The sequence below is a fragment of the Candoia aspera genome, chromosome 3, assembly GCF_035149785.1.
Source record: "Candoia aspera isolate rCanAsp1 chromosome 3, rCanAsp1.hap2, whole genome shotgun sequence".
NCBI lineage: Eukaryota > Metazoa > Chordata > Lepidosauria > Squamata > Boidae > Candoia > Candoia aspera.
Window position 1 is genome coordinate 203,142,512 of NC_086155.1, and position 18,768 is coordinate 203,161,279.

The 18,768-nt window shown below is 39.9% G+C and overlaps 1 protein-coding gene across 1 annotated transcript in view; it reads right to left on the minus strand.

Moving 5' to 3' along the window:
* Positions 1-3,998: 3,998 nt before the first annotated feature.
* Positions 3,999-18,768, minus strand: part of FAM135B (family with sequence similarity 135 member B) — a 135,435-nt gene continuing 120,665 nt past the window's right edge. The window contains exons 13-20 of the mRNA XM_063300278.1: positions 15,782-17,753; positions 13,991-14,157; positions 13,012-13,103; positions 11,261-11,358; positions 10,528-10,679; positions 9,243-9,353; positions 6,599-6,712; positions 3,999-4,510 (exon numbers count right to left, since the gene is read on the minus strand). Coding sequence (XP_063156348.1) covers positions 4,305-4,510; positions 6,599-6,712; positions 9,243-9,353; positions 10,528-10,679; positions 11,261-11,358; positions 13,012-13,103; positions 13,991-14,157; positions 15,782-17,753 — 2,912 coding nt within the window. The 3' untranslated portion in view covers positions 3,999-4,304. The remainder of the gene's footprint in view (positions 4,511-6,598; positions 6,713-9,242; positions 9,354-10,527; positions 10,680-11,260; positions 11,359-13,011; positions 13,104-13,990; positions 14,158-15,781; positions 17,754-18,768) is intronic.

Sequence of the window (18,768 nt, forward strand, 5' to 3'; positions counted from 1 at the left end):
TCATTTTGCTGGCTGCATCTGCCTCACCCTCCCAGAAGAAGTAGAATGGGAGAACAAATGTAGATAGAGTCAAAAGTTATAATGTTAAGCACATCATACATATGAAAATATAAGAGCAGCCATATTTCAGCATTCTCATCCCACCATGGTCAATTAGATGACATTGTGAGAAGAAGGACATTCCTGTACTAGAAAGTTCCAGTACACTTTCCCCAGCAAGTGGTAGTGAGAAGCATAAGCTGATAGAAATTGAAGGTGGCATCTAATTTTTGTAATTAACTGGAATTGATTGTTCTACTCAATGATATGTCTATTCTTATTGAAAACCTCTTTGGGGGGATGGTTCTGATGCAACAACACTGTGATTCCATGCTATATATTTTTTAAAAAATGTAATAACTTATTTCCCTTGCCCATTTTCCTACATGGTCAGGTTTTGATGTTCAATCTGGACCAGCTCATAATATTAGTTATGTTCTATACTGTGTGTTTCCATTTCACCACTGTGCAAAGGCCTGTATTTTCCAGCCTGGTACATATATAAAGTGGCAAAGGGATCCAATTTATCCAGTATATACAGGAACTCTCTCTGTAAGAAACTGTGCAATGCCAGACAAAAGGAAGGAAATAGTTTTATTGACATTTCCTTTACACCCTACACAAGCCACACAAATTGTCACCATAAAGCATATGTAGAAAAATACTTGAACCATATTGGCACTGAAGAGTGTTCCTTACTCATAATGTCATAAGTAGAATCTCCATCATCATCACCATTCTCTCATCATCATCATCATCATCATCATCAACATCATCGCAATACATGCTAAGCATTTAAAACTTCACAGTGTCTTTCTGAGCTTTACATCTGCAATTATGGATAGATGAGGGATCAATTACTTATATCCTTTAAAAGTGATCAAAATTCAGAAATAGTCCTTTAGACCAGTGTTTCTCAGCCTTGGCAACTTTAAGATGTCTAGACTTTAATGGCCAGAATTCCCCAGCCAGTACGCTGGCTGGGGAATTCTGGGAGTTGAAATCCAGACATCTTAAAGTTGCCAAGGCTGAGAAACACTGCTTTAGACAATTAAAAGCCCTTTTTCTAAGCCTGTTCCAATTATTCCATTGAGTTCCACTGACTTGATCCCATAGAGAGGTCTGCATTAGTTGGGAGGGTTATTTGTCAGACAAAACACCATAGATCCCATGTGAATTAGACAAAACAAAGGAAAAGAGATGCACACAGTGTTCTCCTATGTAAGGGGTGGTGGTGGATTTCCTGCTACCACCTCTCATTAGGCCACACGTCTAAGTTGTTCAAAGATGACAGATGTCCTTTATAACCCAGAGATATTTGCAGGCAGTGAAATATTGCACACAACGGGTGGGTAATAGCCACACCAGTAGCAGATAAGGGTACATATTCCTGTCTGCATCATATGATACACTAGAAAGTTGATCTCATCCATACTTCTAACAAGAATGGGGATCTTTGCTGGTTTGCACTTTGTTCATGCACTTTTATCCACATCCTACCCTTGTGAAATTGCAGTCCTACAATTGCAGATCAGTTTGTTCCCAAGCAAGATCAGGTGCTGCCTGACAGTTGTCTAATTTTCCTAGACCCAATGTAATCTATAGTATGCTTTACCTACTTCATATGTAACCAGGTCAGCTTGAAAGCTTAAAATAGTTATCCACATTATTTATTTGGATTCTTCCACCCCACCCAACTTGCAATATAGAGAGTCTGTTTAAAAGATGAAAAACAGGATAAGAGAAATCAGACTTTGATGAAGACATTCAGTGACATAGATATATGCTCCCCCAACATTTGAGCTGAACAGAAATTAACAAGGTCATATTTATACATAAAGAGACATCTTAAAAGCCTTTTCAAAGGAGGCCATATAATGTCTTAGCAGTTTTCCAACACTTTAGAAGTTATTCTGTACAAGGCAAGTATCTTGTAAGATTTTTGTACAAGTATATTAGCATAAATATTGTTTATTTGTTCATGTAAGACAGGATTATATAATAGTCTTTATAAAGACAGCATCCCAGTTAAAAAATAGAGGGAAAGAGAGACAAATCTGCCAGCTGCAAATTTTCAGCAGACCAGATTATTATTGCCTATAATTTTAACACAATTGTGGCAGCATTTGTGAAGATGGAATCTACATCAATTCTTAAGAAAGAAGAGAGATCTTCAAATGACCCACAGGGAACTTCTGGACTTGGCAGATAATGTCTAAGATACATGGATTTTCTTGGTTGGGAAGAAAAGAATTCCATTTAGGATCAAGAGAAACCTTTTACAAATATTAGATTTTGCTGATGTCAGTAGATGGTAGACATATATTTCAGAGAGCTATCTGTGACCCATGAATTTTCCTTGGTCAGAATAACGGGACCAGTAAATACTGAGTGGGTATAAATATACAATCTGACATCTTTTTAAAGACTTGAAGATATTAACACAGCACTAAGCAATGTATGTTAGCTTGAATGAGTTAATGTACAGCCCATTTTATGGACTTTCACACATTTCCAGACTAATAATTATTGAACATGAATCTATCACACAGATAGGTCTTCTGCTATCCCACATCATGCATTGAAAAGATAAACTTTGGAATCTATCAAGGGAGTGATCCCCAAATCTGTGGGGCTTCAATGGGCAAAAGAATCTGTCAGTGAGTAACCCTATTTAATATTGGGGAATGCAGTGTGCATTACATGCACATGATTAATTAATGGGGTGAGAGAATATGAACTGGTATCAAAAACAGCCAAAAGCAAACTTTAGTAAATGAGAACCTGAGCCTAACTAAAATAGCTCTGTTTTTCTCTATTCAGAGAAATTCAAAGACATTGTATTAGACTATGAACATATGATCATTGGTGAAAGCAAGAGAGTAGTCACATTCAGAAGAGACTTTAATGAAAAGTACTAAATAGGAGAGGTGAGCGTTTCTCCCTCCTGCAAAGTTGCACTGTGACATCAGTAAACAGTTGGTCATCCATGGGTCCAGCATACTTGTCTGCAGTGGAGAACTATGCAAAGAGCTGAAGTATTTGTGGAGACCAGCTCTTTGCACTGGATTCATAAAGACCAGCTGGTTGCATGATTTGCTGTCCCTTCACAAATTGTGTTCTCAATTTCACTAGATTTATGCCAACATAATACTCTGGTCAAGCCAAGAGGTCAATAATTACTGGCAGGATAAGCATTCCAGTCTACAGTTAAGCTGGTACCGTTATGCCCTAGAAGGAATTTGGCAGGCATTTCTAGTTGAGCAGAGAATCCCAGTTTGAAGAAAGACAAGCTAGGTACCACCATCTGCTATGACTATCTTCCCTACAGTAGCTTTTTAAGAGCAGGCATATGGGGGGGATTAGGCCATATTGCCTTAAAGAAAGCCTTTGTATCTGAGGACACAATTTTTAGTATCATCCAAGGTTAGTTCCTGCCCTCCTTCACTTAACAGCAGGATGCATTTTCTTCATTCTTTAAATTCTCAGGTAACATTTGTAGACCTAATGTTGGTTGACAGTCTACAGTATTTGATCAGTTTGCTTGAGTCTGTGTACCTTCAGAGCTTCTTTCTTGGCCCCTTACTCCTGATATTCAGGACATGATCATGCGTCTGTGCAATATTGGCAACTAGATCTTACTGAGTTTTAAGTAAGATCTTAAAAGATATTTAAGCAAGATCCTTTGGGCTGCCTTTTTCTATGTATGTGTGGATAGCCTTCTCAATCCCCAAAGTGCTGAAGCCTCACAGCCTCTACATCACCCCCAACTTATTTTCTGATTCACCTCAAAGAAGAATTTCACCTGAGCTTCATGTTCCTTTCCAACTGCATGTGTTAACCCACAAAATGAAATGGCAACAAATCAATTATTAGCTTAACTAAGGCAGCCCAGTCCTAGGAGGGTTTTCTATGGAAGAAGACAAGAGAAACGTACTGATCCCAACACAGTTACAAAAAGGCAGATCTGGAATCAGACTCTCAGCATTTGAAGACCAATTATCCAAGGTAGATGAAAAAGAGAGAAAGGACAAAGAAACTTAACATGTAGATGTTTCCATCTTCCCAAAAGCACCAATAGTTGGCCCTTTGAATGCTTAATAAGTGAAGCACTTGATTCTTTCCCCAAATAAATAGGGTATGAGTATGTGCGTGCTATGCAACCACTGACCTAGTCCACTTTTCTTGGCAATATAGCACTCCCTTAATTCAGAAACAGCTGCCGTTTTCTGCAGTGCTTCCTTTGCTTCCTGATGCCCCTGGTCCTATTTAAAATAGTTCAGTCCTGCCACAAGAAAGAACTTTTCCAGGAAAAGTTCAGAATCCAGCACAGCTATGTGTGCGGCTCGCCCAATCAGTGTGTTAGCCGTGTTTGGCAAGGCGTGGAATACGTTGTGACGGATTAAAGTGCAGTCCTTAGCTCCAACAATGGGCTGGAGAAGGTTGTTGATCATCTCAGCATAAACAGGACCTTGGAAAATTGAAAAAAAGATCATCATCATCATCATCATCATCATCATCATCACCATCTGTGCAATTTCTCCAATGTTGTCTTTCCCAGGGATAAATATTCTGTTTTGTTATTTTGCTGTTCTCATATTGTCATTATTATAGTGTTATGGAAGAGCAGGCTGCTTGAACAAAATTGCAGGGGCCTCTGCTGCCCTCTTTCCCTCCCATTTGAGCCTTCTCCCCAACATCAGCACAGCAGAGTTGCCAATACAGCTGCAACCTTGACCCAGGTGTGGGAGGAGACCCGTGTCTTGGTGCTTTGCAGCCACCAGCAAACTGAACAAAAGAAGGTGTTTTTCCTTCAGAAGGAGTGGATGGTGCAAAAGAGAGGGGGCGGGAAATAGAAGCCCAGCAAGACAACGCACAATGTAGAAAAAGGTGCAAGGGTTCTACATGCTGGCCAATAACAGAAAAGTGCTGACTGGGGAATTTTGGGAGTTGAAGTGCACACATCTTCAAGCTGCCAAGATTGAGAAACACTGGTATAGAACAAAGTATAGTTTATTGTAATAGGCAATAGAGTAATAGGTAATAGAACTAGAGCAATATATAGTATTAGAGTAACAATATAATATAATAGAGTAACAGTATAAACATTGTTGTTGTACTAGTGATTGAAGAGTAATAGTATAGAGTATAGTGATTGGCATAGTAATGGTAATTGTCATCATAAAGATATAGAGATAGCAATAGAACAGAATATAGGAAGCATTCACATAACACTTTTACATATGTGTTTTTACAAAAGAGAATCATAGAATCATAGGGCTGGAAGGGTTGGGCAGGGGCTTCTAGTCCAACCCCCTGCCCAAGGCAGAACTGAGAAAGCATCTCCCCTACCCTTCTAGGGCGATATAAAGAAACCCCCTGTCCAGGGTCCTGTGCTTTTGTGTCTCTCTTGAATCTGGGTCAAGCCAATTGGGTAGTTCCAAAAAGAAGCCATGACCAGCCTTTCTGAAATAGCGGAGAACATATGCAGCTCAGAGTTGAATTGTTGGGTTCTTGTTGTTCTCCGAGCTTGGTCTTTATCTTGCAGTCATTTCGTTATGTGGCTAGGCCACATAATTCCCTCACTTCCCAATGCAGAGCACTGACAATGTGCTGGTAATAGCTTTTTGTCAGAGAACACCGAGAACCCAACTACAGCCTTATTTATTAACATTACTGCTATTATTGTGATTTTGATTGCTGCTGACTTCTGTATACAGCTTTTGGGAACAGTGGACATTTTATTTATCATATTGTTTGTCGTCTTGAAGCTGCTGTGAGTCGGTGGCATACACATTTATTTTTATTGCTATTTACACACAGTCTTCCAGATGGTTGTATCTGGACTGGGTACTTTTGAATATCAAATCCTTCGCAAGGATCTAAGATAGTTGAAGCAATTATCGTAACATACAGTATGTAAGGTTGTAAGATATTCCAAGTAATGCAACTTTTTGTAATTGATGAGATTCCATCCATTCCTACTATGTCCAAGGACTCTTCCAGCTGTTTTTGGGATGGAACCAAGGCCACCAACTACTACTGGCATCACCACAACTTTCTTTTTCCACATTCATTCAATCTCTATTTGAAAGTCTTTATATTCCCCTATTTTTTCTAGTTCTTTCTCATTGCTCCTTCTTCCTCCAGTTACTGCAATGTCCATGATCCATACTTGTTTTTGTAACCACAGTCATGTCTGGCTTATTATGGGCTTAATGTTTATCAGTTTGTATTTGGAAGGCCCACCTCCATTACAATTATGATCATTTCGTTCTCAGTGTACTTGAGAATTATTCTTGAATTTTCCTCAGTGATATTTTTGAGTTTATGGTTTGCTGCTGGTTGTTGTCATAACAATTGTGACAACTCTGCCAATTCTGTATTTTCCTTTACTTTTATCTACTAGCATCTTTCAGTCACTTTAGGACATGCAATGTTGAGACAGATTTGTTTTTTCTTCATGCAATATATATTTGCCAATAGACACTTTAGGGTAAAAAAGTCACAGAGCTTTGAAACAAATGCAGTGGATACTTCAACTCAAAGGGATTCTCACCTGTATGTCTGTCTTTCAAGGCGGGTTTACACATTTCTATTCTTGCAGAATGAAATGGTACATATCGGTCTTGTGGAGAGGCAACAAGAACTACATTTTTGAAATACTGAAGACCTGTGAAAAAGAGAGAGAGAGAGATTTCTGGCAGATTTCTTCAGAGTAGAAAGTTGAGGAATTAACCCCTTGCATTGAAAGGTAAAGGAAAGGTTCCCGTTTAGTTGAGTCCGACACCAGGGGGCGGTGCTCATGGCCGAAGAGCCAGTGTTGTCCGAAGATACTTCCATAATCATGTGGCCTGCATGACAGTCATGGAACTCTGTTACCTTCCCACCAAAGTAGTACCTATTTCTCTACTCACACTTGCATGCTTTCGAATTGCTAGGTCGGCAAGAGCTGTGGTGAGTGCGGAGCTCACTCCATCACACGGCACTTGAGTCTTGAACTGCCGAACTTGCAACCTTCCGGTTGACAAGCCTGGCATCTTAACCACTGAGCCACCACACCCCCTTACATTTACATTGAAAAGGCATGAATGAAATTGGTATTAAGTACTTCCCAATGCATGATAATTTTGGAATAAAATACAGTAACAGCCATATGGACAAGAGGGAATAAAAACATGCCTACTGAGATTAAAACCTTGTTGGACCAACAGAAAGTTCACAAAATAGTCTGCTAATTTTTTAATATGCGTGACTTGGAAATACCATATTTTGTTGTTCAAGATCACACATTTAATAGAATTAGGATGATTTTATGTCACCTACATTGGAATCATGCTCTCTGAGAGGGCAGATCCTCCCTACATTAATGAATTTGTCCTAATTTGGCTTTGACCTTATTGCTAATAAAATCTTAAATTACTTCCAGCTATCAATATCACATTGCCTTCTGTGGACATCTCATAAAACACGGAATGTTTTTTATTTGTAACAGCCGGCATTTATATTTCAAACCACTGTGAACCAAGGGTTGTTTCCTGTTCACACAGTCTTGAAAAAAGGAAGAGAAGAGAAGAGAAGAGAAGAGAAAAGGCACTCTAATGCAAAGTAATGTTACCTGGAATTTTAGGCTTCGTTAGTAGCTTTTTAATAAAGGTGGTATTAGCATTTTAGCACAGCATCCATGCCTTCTTCTGAAGTTCAGGAAACCATGCTTTCTTTTTACCCCAAACCATTTCTTCTATTACGTGCAAAAATTAGCCTTTTCAGCAACTAAACAATAGAGAGCATATTCTGAAAATCTTTGAATACGCTTGCAAGTTTTAAGATGATACAAACCCGGCTGGGAAAGGGAGTGATGTAACCCACAGGTTTTCCACTTGTGGAATGTTATCTGTCATCAATGTTTTCAATTGTTCAATTCTCACGTGTAATCAATGTATTTTATTGTTTGATTAGTTGCCTTCTGAAGTATCACATATACCGAATGTATGCATCATTTGTCTCTGTACCCTATAAAAGGAATTAACCCCCACCCCCCTAATAAATATTTTTGCCTGAATTGCTGTGTGATTTGTGTTTTCAGGTAGGCAAAAAGCCACTTTGCAAAGTCAGTCTCTCTCCCAAATTCAGGGACCAAGTTTTTATCAGCTCCACACCAAACTCAGGGTGCCTGAGTTTCTAGGCAACACTAACACCATATCTGTACTAGATGAAACCCAGTTTAGATATCTTGATATCTAAAAATCTAACCTGCTACAGATATGGTTCAAACACTATTATTTGTTCTTCTTTCTCTGTTTCCTTTTGATTTCTGGATTTTTAACTATCTTGTTTAAGAGTTGTTGAAAACTCAAAAGTCTGCAGTCTTCTTGTATCTTAATATGGATTCGGAATGCTGGTACAAATGTACTCATCCTGTTTTAGTAGCTACAGGGGCATTTTCCATAGATCACAAAGTAGACCTGGCATGTTATGCATACATAAGTATCAGCATCCCTTGCTACATTGAAGTCTGGACTTAACTCTTTAGGCCAAATGGATATAACAGCATCTTTGTATATGTGTGTTGTGTATCTGCACATACACTATACACACACATGCAGAAGTCTTTTCTAACAAAGTTTCTTCCCCATAGTTAACTTTTATATCCAAGCTGAAATCAGATTTCATGCATCGTTCCATAGGTGAGAGACATCAGATTAAAAACCATACATACAGTAGCACAAAAGCTTGTACAAAATCTAAAACACCTGGATAATAGAAGTTAAGTGTCTTCCTACACTGTGTTGGGGAAGGCAACTGTTTCAACTCCAATGACGGTTTATTTCCCAAAGTTCCATTTGCCCTTGATTTTTTTTTTTTTTTTTAATTAAAGGTGGCCAAGGAAAGGTGTATTTAGAAGTGGAAACATGGAGATGGGTGGCTCTGGGGGAGCAGGATAAAGATAACTTTTTCTGATCAAGTTTCTTCCTCTTAGTTAACTTAGTTTATATCCCAGCTGAAAAATATTTTAGTTTAGTTTATTGGTTTAGTCTATAGCAGTGTTTCTCAACCTCAGTCACTTTAAGATGCGTGGACTTCAACTCCTCTGAAGAAGAAGAAGCAATTCTGGCAAAATCCTTCCTGCACCAGAACAATTTTCCCATTTAGTTGGTGCGTTTTTAAAAGAGGGGGTGGTCACGGGATGCTCTCTTACCCACCTGTTTTTTGGCTCAGCTGGTAAAGGAAACACTTCCGCAGATCTGCATTGTCTCTGAAAGTCAGCTGCAACAGGGACCCGGATTTCTTCAGCTTCTGCATGAGCCATAGACCTGGGGAGGTGGGGGTTGGGGGTGGGGGAATTGAGAGTTGATCTGCAAGAGCAACAACCATCAGTTTGGAGTGGAAAGATTCATTGTTCACTTCTCCTACAAATTATGTTTATGCATTCAGGAATTAATACAATAGGTAGCTCTTCTTATCTGCATTTCACATACTCACAACTGATTATTAGAGATCAAAATCAGTCCACAAGTACAGTTTTTCATACCTATGTTTTTGCCCCTCCTTTTTTTGGGGGGGGGACTTTATGCATGTGCAGAATGACAGATGGGCTTCTGTGCATGCTTAAGAGAGTTAGATAGAGATAGAGATAGAGATAGAGATAGAGATAGAGATTAATAGACCTATAGGGTTCCTCTTTCTTCTCAATCAGCCACAGTGGATCTCACCGGGTTAGCCCAACTGTGACATTTCACATGGCTTCCTTGAGGCAGCTGATCATCTCCTCCTCCCCCTCCCCACTTCCCCCTCCTCCAAGTTACTCTCTTGGCTGCCTGTAGAAACTGCCATGCTCATGCCACATCTCTGGCACTGGCTTCTCCGCTCGGCTCAGTATTTTCATCATATCAATTGACCTGTTGGCGTCTGCTGCGACCCACAGACTGCTCATAGCTTACCCTGATTGCTACAAGTGATCTGTGGGCAATACAAACAGCCAGAGGGGTGATTAAGAGGTCCCTGATGGAGACTATGAAAAGGCTGGGTGGAATGGAGAAGCCAGTGAGATGATCTGCCACAAACAAGCAAGGAGAAAGAGAAGCAAATGCTGTTAAATTATGTCCTGAAACTTTGGAATTTGACTATTTTTGAGGAGGTAATAACCCAGTAATCTCTGTTTTGTTATTTGAAGTTTGATCTCCATTGCTGATTGATAGCACAGAGGATGTTCATTCCCTTTATATGGACCAAGGATTTATCCATTTAATTTGCCAAGAAGTCTGCATCCAACTGTCATGAAGAATGTATATGTTAATGGGAGAAACAGTTTGGTTGCTGAAATTCTTGAAACCCCACCCCTTCCTTCTCAATCACCCTTGCTAAGGAGACTCTGTGAGAATCCCGCTTGGAAAAGAATCGCATTCAGTTAAGACAGATGCCAGGGAACTATCCACACCCATTCTGTTCTCTCAGTCCTTACCAGTGGATGACTTCAGGAACTCTTACCTGTACTAACTAAAGCACTGTTGTTGTACAGCGTTCCTAGGTGAGGTCCAGAAAGGGACAGGAAGGTATGTAGCTTATTGAGGTAATAGCGAAATCTGGGCCGGGTCAATACTGATCGGATGATCACGTTACCAAGTGAGTGGCCAATAAAGCTATAGAAATGCAAATGTTAGCACGATTATACTTGTTCTTGCATAGTTTAAACATTTCCTCCTTCTCCCCCATCTCTACACACACACACACAGACATTCAGAGAGAGAGAGAGAGAGTGGTGTAGTGATTAAAGGCACCAGGCTAGAAATGGGAAGACGATGACTTCGAGTGCTACCTTAGGCACAAAGCCAGATGGGTGACTTTAGGCTGGCCACTCTCCTAACCCAAAGACGAAGGGAGTGGCAAATTGTTTTAAAAGAAAACCTCAGTGGCCAGGAGTCAAGACTGACTTGAGGCATAAAACCTTCAATACTAATCTGGAATAAATACAGAATCTTGGAAACCACAATAGGAATTTTCCAGCCTCAGTTATGGTAAGTTCATTAAGGCAGGGTCTCCTCAGATTCTTTAGGGATTTTCCAGCCTCCCCACCTGAACTTATTCGGTATTCATGAGATAAGCTGTCAACTAACCTTCCTTTCTGCCTTTTGATTCTTTTCCCAGCCTCCCCAAAATCTCTCACGCCAGGAAAGGATCCCAGTTTAGTCCCATGGCCCATTTCCTTCTTCTTGCCCTTTACCTTATGCGTGATATTGACAAGTTGTATAGCTGAATATGCTGAATGATTTCATCCAGCAAGCGATCTGTCATGGTGTCAAAGTCTGCAAATGTATCTGTCTGTAAAAAGAGAGTGGGGTCACGGAGGAGTATTTCCCAGAGTTGGGGGCTCTCTAGACTAGAAGAAGCAAGCTTCCAAGCCAATAATTGAAAGAAATTTTTAAAAGGTACCGTATGTCCTAACAGTCAGGAATCACGCTGAGACGAGGAGTAGGTCTCTAGTGTTTATTACTGCTACATAAGACAGAATCCTAACAAACTGAAGAAGTGTGGGAAAAACCCAGACAGATAAACCCCAAAAGTCAAGGTGGGTCTGTTCTGGGTTTCTTTGAATGACAGCTCAAAGTCTCTAAACTACGCATGTGTTTTCCCCCCTGGATAGGGCCCCCTTCTTGCTCGCCATCAGTACTCATGACAGGGTGTTATAGGTCCCTACTCCCTGGAGGTTTAGGAAATAGAGACCGGAAGGAACACTTTCTCAGTTGCAGTTCTCTCTCTTTGGAACAGCTTGTTCCCCCAAGGCCAAGATGGCCTCCAACCTGGCAACATTCAAGAATCAGTTAAAACTGTGTTCTGTTCCACAGGGCCTTTGGTGAGAACACGGTTTAGGTTTATGAGGGATCAGTTATGTGTTGTTTGTATTGGTCTGTTCTTTTAATGGTTGCAAGCCCTCTCGAATCTGTGGAGTAAGCAGCATACAATGCATACATCAAAAAATAAAGTTATTTGTAGTAAGAATTTGCTGACTTCCTACTCTAGCAATATTCAGAGGATATTTTCATCTCTGTGTGTGTGTGTGTGTGTGTGTTTCAAATCTCTTGTACTTTGCATTTTAATTGTACTGTCTTTTTTCATGTTAATTTACTGTACTTTGGGTCTTCCATGGGAAGAAAAACTGGCATGTATTTAACCAAAAATGCATTGATATAAAGCACTGTGAGTAGATCATCTGACTTTTGAAGTATAAGTTATAAACCCTTGGGGAGTTAATGAGAGGCTGATGACATCAGAGATCAGGCTTCATCAATTATGAACTAAATACCATGAGTTACAAATGGATATGAATAGGCATGTTTTCATAGATTGTCTTGGTACTAGAAAAGAGAATAAGATTATGGTGGTGGTGTTTTTTAACTTTTTAGAGAGGAAAAAAAAATAGAGCTGATTTTGATTGCTCTCAAAGGTGCATAATTCTGGAGTAAGTCAGTGGCAAACAGTAGTAAAGCCAGAATCTTGCTCTTCAGAATTGTATTAAAGAAATGGAATATTCTGGGAAAATACAGTGCTGATCACTAAGAATAGCTCATGAAATTAATTCTGTTGCTGCTACTTTGTTAACAAAAAGCAATAAAAAAGCACTTAATCAAAGAAATAAGAGAGGACAAGTACACATGGAATGAAAGTAATGCAAATCTAATGAAGATGCCCTCAAAATAGTCCAACAGAAATAAAGGAATAACAAAATGGAAATCTTTCATAATGGAAATTAATGGCATAAAAATATTTTTGCAGAAGTAATTTGGTGACGACCGACAGGAAGCTCTGCAGTGGGCTGGTCCATGAAGTCACGAAGAGTCGGAAGCGACTGAACGAATAAACAACAACAAAATCTGTGACCTTTGTGACAACGTGCACCTATACAAGCCCTTCTTTATGAGATGAAAATGTGGACATCAAATTTTAAAATCAACCAGTAAAGAATGAATCAAATACCTGGTTCCTTTCTGACATTAGGAAGTCAAGTTTTCCCCCAGGGAGACCCAATTCGATGAATGTTTTTACCAGCCGAAGATCTGCACTGTTACCTGGAAAACAAAACATCTCATACTAAAGATTGTGATCCAGGTACCCTTTGGATACACCCATACGTCCCTCTTTATAGTCAAGATTGGTTCAGTTCTTTTAATGCCCCTTTTTACAATGCAGGATGCATTGCTCTATTGCTCTATTGATATCTAATATAGTAGTTCATATGTATGAAAAAAATTGAGAGCCAGTTTGGTGTAGTGGTTAAGGCAGCAGGCTAGAAACCAGGAGACCAGGAGTTCCAGTCCTGTCTTAAGAATGAAATTCAGCTGAGCGACCTTGAACCAGTCACTCTCTCTCAGCCCTCGGAATAAGGAGGCAATGGCAAACCACTTCTGAAAAATCTTGCCAAGAAACCTGCCAGAATTTGTCCAGGCAGTCATCAGAGTCAACAACTCACTCAAAGTCACTTCCCTCCCCCCAAAATGAAAGGAATGAGATTCCCAACTTTGGGAGAATAGTGGGACATATGTGAAATGTTGCAGGCATTGCCAAATCTCACGGAGGTCACCTTGCACATAAAGGACCAGACTGGTTGGAGTTGCCCAATAGAAACAATGGGTCTTTGAGGGTACAAAAAGGAACTATATGTCTTCAAGGGGCAGCAAACTCTTCCACATTCTGGAAGGCTTATGCAAAACCTAACAATGTGCCATGTACCTTTTTGCCGACTGTTCTTTATTACTAGCTCTAATCTTTAAAATATTATTCATGCAATTTCTGTCAAACTTGGTTCAAATCCTGTGTTGTTGTTTTAATTTTTCCTTGATGATTATGCACTACTCACAGCCTGCAGGAATGGAGCAGTCTCAACATACAAATCTCTGTCTGTCTGTCTATCTGTCACCTATCACCTATCATGTATCTCTGCCTTTCTTTGCCTTACCATCTAGCCCATGGACACAGATCACTAGGTGAATCCCATCTTCCAAATCTTCTTCCTCTTCCTCTGGTGGAAAATATGGGATATCAGAAGCTAGCATGGACAAGTCACTGTACAGAAATCCTTCAATCTTCAGTTCCTTTTTAAATGTTTCTTTGGCCTGATAGAAACTGGAGAATACACCAATAAATCACAGGATGAACAAGGCACGCAATTGAAGTAACTACTTCGACCATTGGGTAAATTACAACAGATATCTCAGTGGTAGAGGAGCAGGATTGATTCAGGTGTTCAAATCTGAGTACAAACACTGCTCTTTAAATTCCCACATCTGGGTGCAATATCAAACCAGCAGTTTCAAGAAACCCACCTTATTTGTGCACTTTTCTATGGTAAATGGAGGAAATAGAGACCCCACTTGAACATATGTGCCTAATTTTAGGAAGGATACACTGCAGACCACAATGGAAAACCAGAAATGGTGATCCAAGGGCACAAGAGACCTAGTGATGTACCCATTTATGTTGCCAAGAAGCTTCTAAAAGGGCACTGCCTATTTGTTGCATTCCTATCCACATGGTTCCTATGGAAGAGTAAGTTGCCCTGATGATCTCAGGTTTAAAGATTTGCTTCTGTGTGTCACAACTGGGCTTAGCATCATGTAGAAAATAATAAAGTTTGTGCCTAAGGAAAAATCTGGATGCAGGCATATCTGAATTATAACTGAAACCATATAAAGGGCAGAGGTGTGGAGCAATGGAGTAGGATGTTCGTAGACATGCCTGGAGATGTCTTGGTATGGCGAGGTCTGGAGATACTATGTGCAACAAGGAATCTCCAGCAGAAGACCTAGCAGGACCCAAGACAGCTGAGGGAAATGGATTATGGCTTCTAGAGGAGATAAGTGGAAATAGTCTGTCAAAAGTAACGGAATTCAAGAAAAGTATTTGCCAAACTAATTTGCAAATGCCTACTTAGGCTGAATCACAGCCATCTTTTTGTGATGCAATTCAGTGAATTTTGTTTGAAGACAGAAATGTGCATATATTATATCATACCTATATTCCTATATTAATGGAAATTAACAAACCATATTAGGTGTATGAATTTTCAGGTAGATGTAGATATCTACATGATGTCATAAACTATAGAAATAGGATAGGATGAACCCACACTTGAAAATTCCTGGGTTCTACAAAGCAAAATAGCCAGATTTATGCAGCTCTAGGACTTAATACACTGACTTAGCAAAACAGTTTGAGGGGTTGGGAGACCTCCCAAAATATTGCAACTATACCAAATTGACATAGGATATTTCAACCTTCTTCACATAGGTAGAATTCCAAGTCCTTGCTCAGTTTACAAACAACAACAGTGTCTGTGGGCTAATTTGTGGAAAATTCTTAATTACCCTCCTAGAACCTTCCATTAGAAAACTTAGGGAATGTGGATTATTCAGGTGAATGCAGGAGGTTTTCCCTCCTATTCCAAGGGTTGAAACATTTGGTGCTACCCAGCTCTACCTGCAAGGTAGCACACATTGTGTTGGTATTAAGGGAAACCCTCCTGCCATTTCCATAAAACCATCACAAAATAACACCTGAGCTGTAGGGAATAGACTTTTCCCATAGTCTTTCCAATGTTCCAACAGAGGAGGAAGGGAGGGAGGGAGGGGAGGGAGATACTATTATATATTTATATTCTACATTCCCTTTACCACCTTAGGATTTGTTGCCAGCCAACATTCAGCATATTAATATTTTAATAAAATGTTTTTATAAAGTCAATCCTTACTTGAGCATTTGTTCATTGTCCTCTTCCCCCACCTTACTAGATTCACAAGAGATGACCCCAAAGGACCCTACTGGTTGGTGAGTGATAGGAGAAGTGACCTGCTTGGAGGAGAATGCAGTCACTGGTGGTGTCTCTTTGAGAACTGAAGAAAAGGGAAGACATGTGGCTGTGCAAGAAACAGATAAATTGACTACCTCCATGGCCTTCTTACTCTCAAGCACCAAGGCCTCTGGCACCGCCGAATGGAATCCAGTATTGTTTGCTACAACTTTGAGATCTCTCTTTTCCAGCTCACCAATGTATGATCCACACTCAGACCTGTCGTCCAGTTCAACTTTTTGTAAATTTGGAGTTTCTCTACCACATGTTGTATTGTTGCTGCTGGCCAGAGACGTAGCAGAGTTCCCCTTTGTGAGGATAGATTCATATGTAAAATCTGCTGAGTCTGGATTGGTATAGTAAAAGTCTATCATATTGTTCTCACAGTGTGGGAAAGCATGAACATCTGTGGAATATAAATTGTGGCCATTATGCAAGTTTGTATCTTCATCATATACATCCAGATGAGGGGCATTTGTGTCCAAGTAATTATTGTCTGTTTCTAGATGGATATCCTCTCTTCTCTCTGGCAGCTGGTATTCTGCTTGAGGTAGTGGTCCCCCTTTGGCTTCCAAGTTACAGTCCTTCTCTGGAAAGCCATCAACACTTCCTTGTAAGTGAGCAGTATTACTCACAGATTTGGGATATTCCATCAAAGAACTGGGTAGCTGTGGTCCTCCATCCTGGCAGGCAGAAATATTTCCCACTGAGATCATTCTGACATTTCCTATTTCCACATACTGTCTATCTGAGATGATTTTATTGTGTTTGGATATATCCGTGACTTCCACAGATTCCTCAGGACTGCTGATCTGAGGAGCAGAGATCGATTTTGTCAACTTGTTGGGCTCCACTTCTCTCTCTTCCTCCTCATAAGGCAAGGAGCTAATGGAAGTAAGTGAGGCTTGTATGCCATTAGGTAAACTTGTATTGCTTTCTGTGTGTCCACCTTCCAGGGAATTCCGGTGGATTGCATGCCTTCTGACTAGCTGGTGAAGGATCTCTTGATCACTGGCCAACTCCAAGGCCTTGCTCTTTGCATCAGACCAAGCAACTGAACTGGGTTCACTTTCAATTCCTGAGTCTGAAATTACTGATGAAGATCTCTTAATAACCCCTGATATCAAGATATCTTCATGCTCTTTCACTTTATTCTCCTTCAGGCTTGACTTGGCCTCCTCAACAACTGTTGTTTGATTTAAGGAGTTGAAATGATGAATTACATCAAATGTCCTCAGTGCTGGCAACAGAGTTTCACTACATTGATCTACTGGTGTCTCAATGAACATTAATTTGTCAGAAGCAAGAGTAGATTCACAGCAATCCCTTTGAGCTGCTTGTCTCAATCCAATCCCATCCATATGTTTAGGAAATTCATAATTGCTACTGTCATAGTGAGTATTCATAACAAGTGTTGATTGATTTTGGTGGGTAGACTTACACACTGGGTCTATGTCCAAATATGGGACCTCTGTGGTGAGTCTATTATTGTTTTCTGTAACTCTCATTGGTCCCTTAAAGTTTTTTGAAGGATCTTTCAGGGGATCTGAAGTCAAGCCAGATATAACATTGTTCTCCAGCTCTTTCTGAGTGACATAGGACTGGACATCTCCATTCACTGTATATACCTGAGTCATGGAGTGAGCCTTGAAATTCTTGACTATGCAGGAGTCTCCTTTTGAATTGCCAGAAGGAAACATCAAATTTCTATTTATCCTATCAGTATGAATAATGAAAGGGTCATTGTTCCTGAAATCGCCTTTTGCTAAAGCAGTATCGTTATTTGAGGAAGGCTCCTCATTTTTATCAAGGTCCACTTGTGAATTGTCGACTGCAGAAACCATATAGTGTGACAAAATGTCTAAGCCCTGAACTGAAAGGAAAAGAAAAATGGAACCATTAGACAACAACACAAAATGAGTGTGCCAACATGAGGAAATCCTAATCCTAAACCCAAATGAGATTATTATAAATAAGCATAATCTATTTATTTAATATTTTTATTTAAATGATTTATATGGCTGCCCATCTCAATATAGTGATACTTGTGTCTGACACACTCATGTACAGATGTACTTCTATGATTGCATACCAAGCAGTAAACTACAGCTCCCAACTTCCCTCATCATGGGCCATGCAGGCTTGAACTGGTGTGAGCTATATTTTAGCCACAGCCAGAGGACCAACAGCTTCTTCTTTCTTGGTCTATGTACATGCTGACCCTTTCTCAGTGTTCTGCAGTACTGTTTACTCTCCTTTAATTTGCCCTGATTCTTTTTTTTTTTTTTTTTTTGGGGGGGACATCTGGATGTGCTCACTGAAGGTGGGTCCAGGAGATAGACTAATTTCTGCAGCTTGATCAAGTGAAGTAGCCATGAAACATTGCTCAGGTCTCCACACAACAATGTGGATCACCAGATTATTCCAGAAGAAGGTGTAAGAAGTTACAAGGAGATCCCTGCCCCATTGTGAGAGAGCAAGTGTTTGTGCATCCAAAGGCAGTTTCCAATCCACCCACCCCAAATTTAAAAAAAGGAAGAGAAAGATGACGTGACCAGATTATCTCAGCCTTCTCATGCAAGATAAGGTGGGTTCTGCTTTCTCTACTCCTTGAGAGTTTTAAAGAATTTTCTTACTGCCTGGGAAGGAGAATGTGGGGAATATTATCTATCTAAGTCTCCATGAAGTAGCATCCATGTATACAAACCTAGAGCAGAAGCAACTTTAAATACAATCGGTCCAAAGTTGATTCTGCTAGTACGTAGCTAAGATCTTTCCTTGCTTCCACTTAACAATTCCTTGAAAGATTTTTTTTTTTAATTTAGTAATTTTATAGTGATAGTTTTGTTTATAGCTTTGTGTGCTGCTGTCGTTCTTTAATATATACT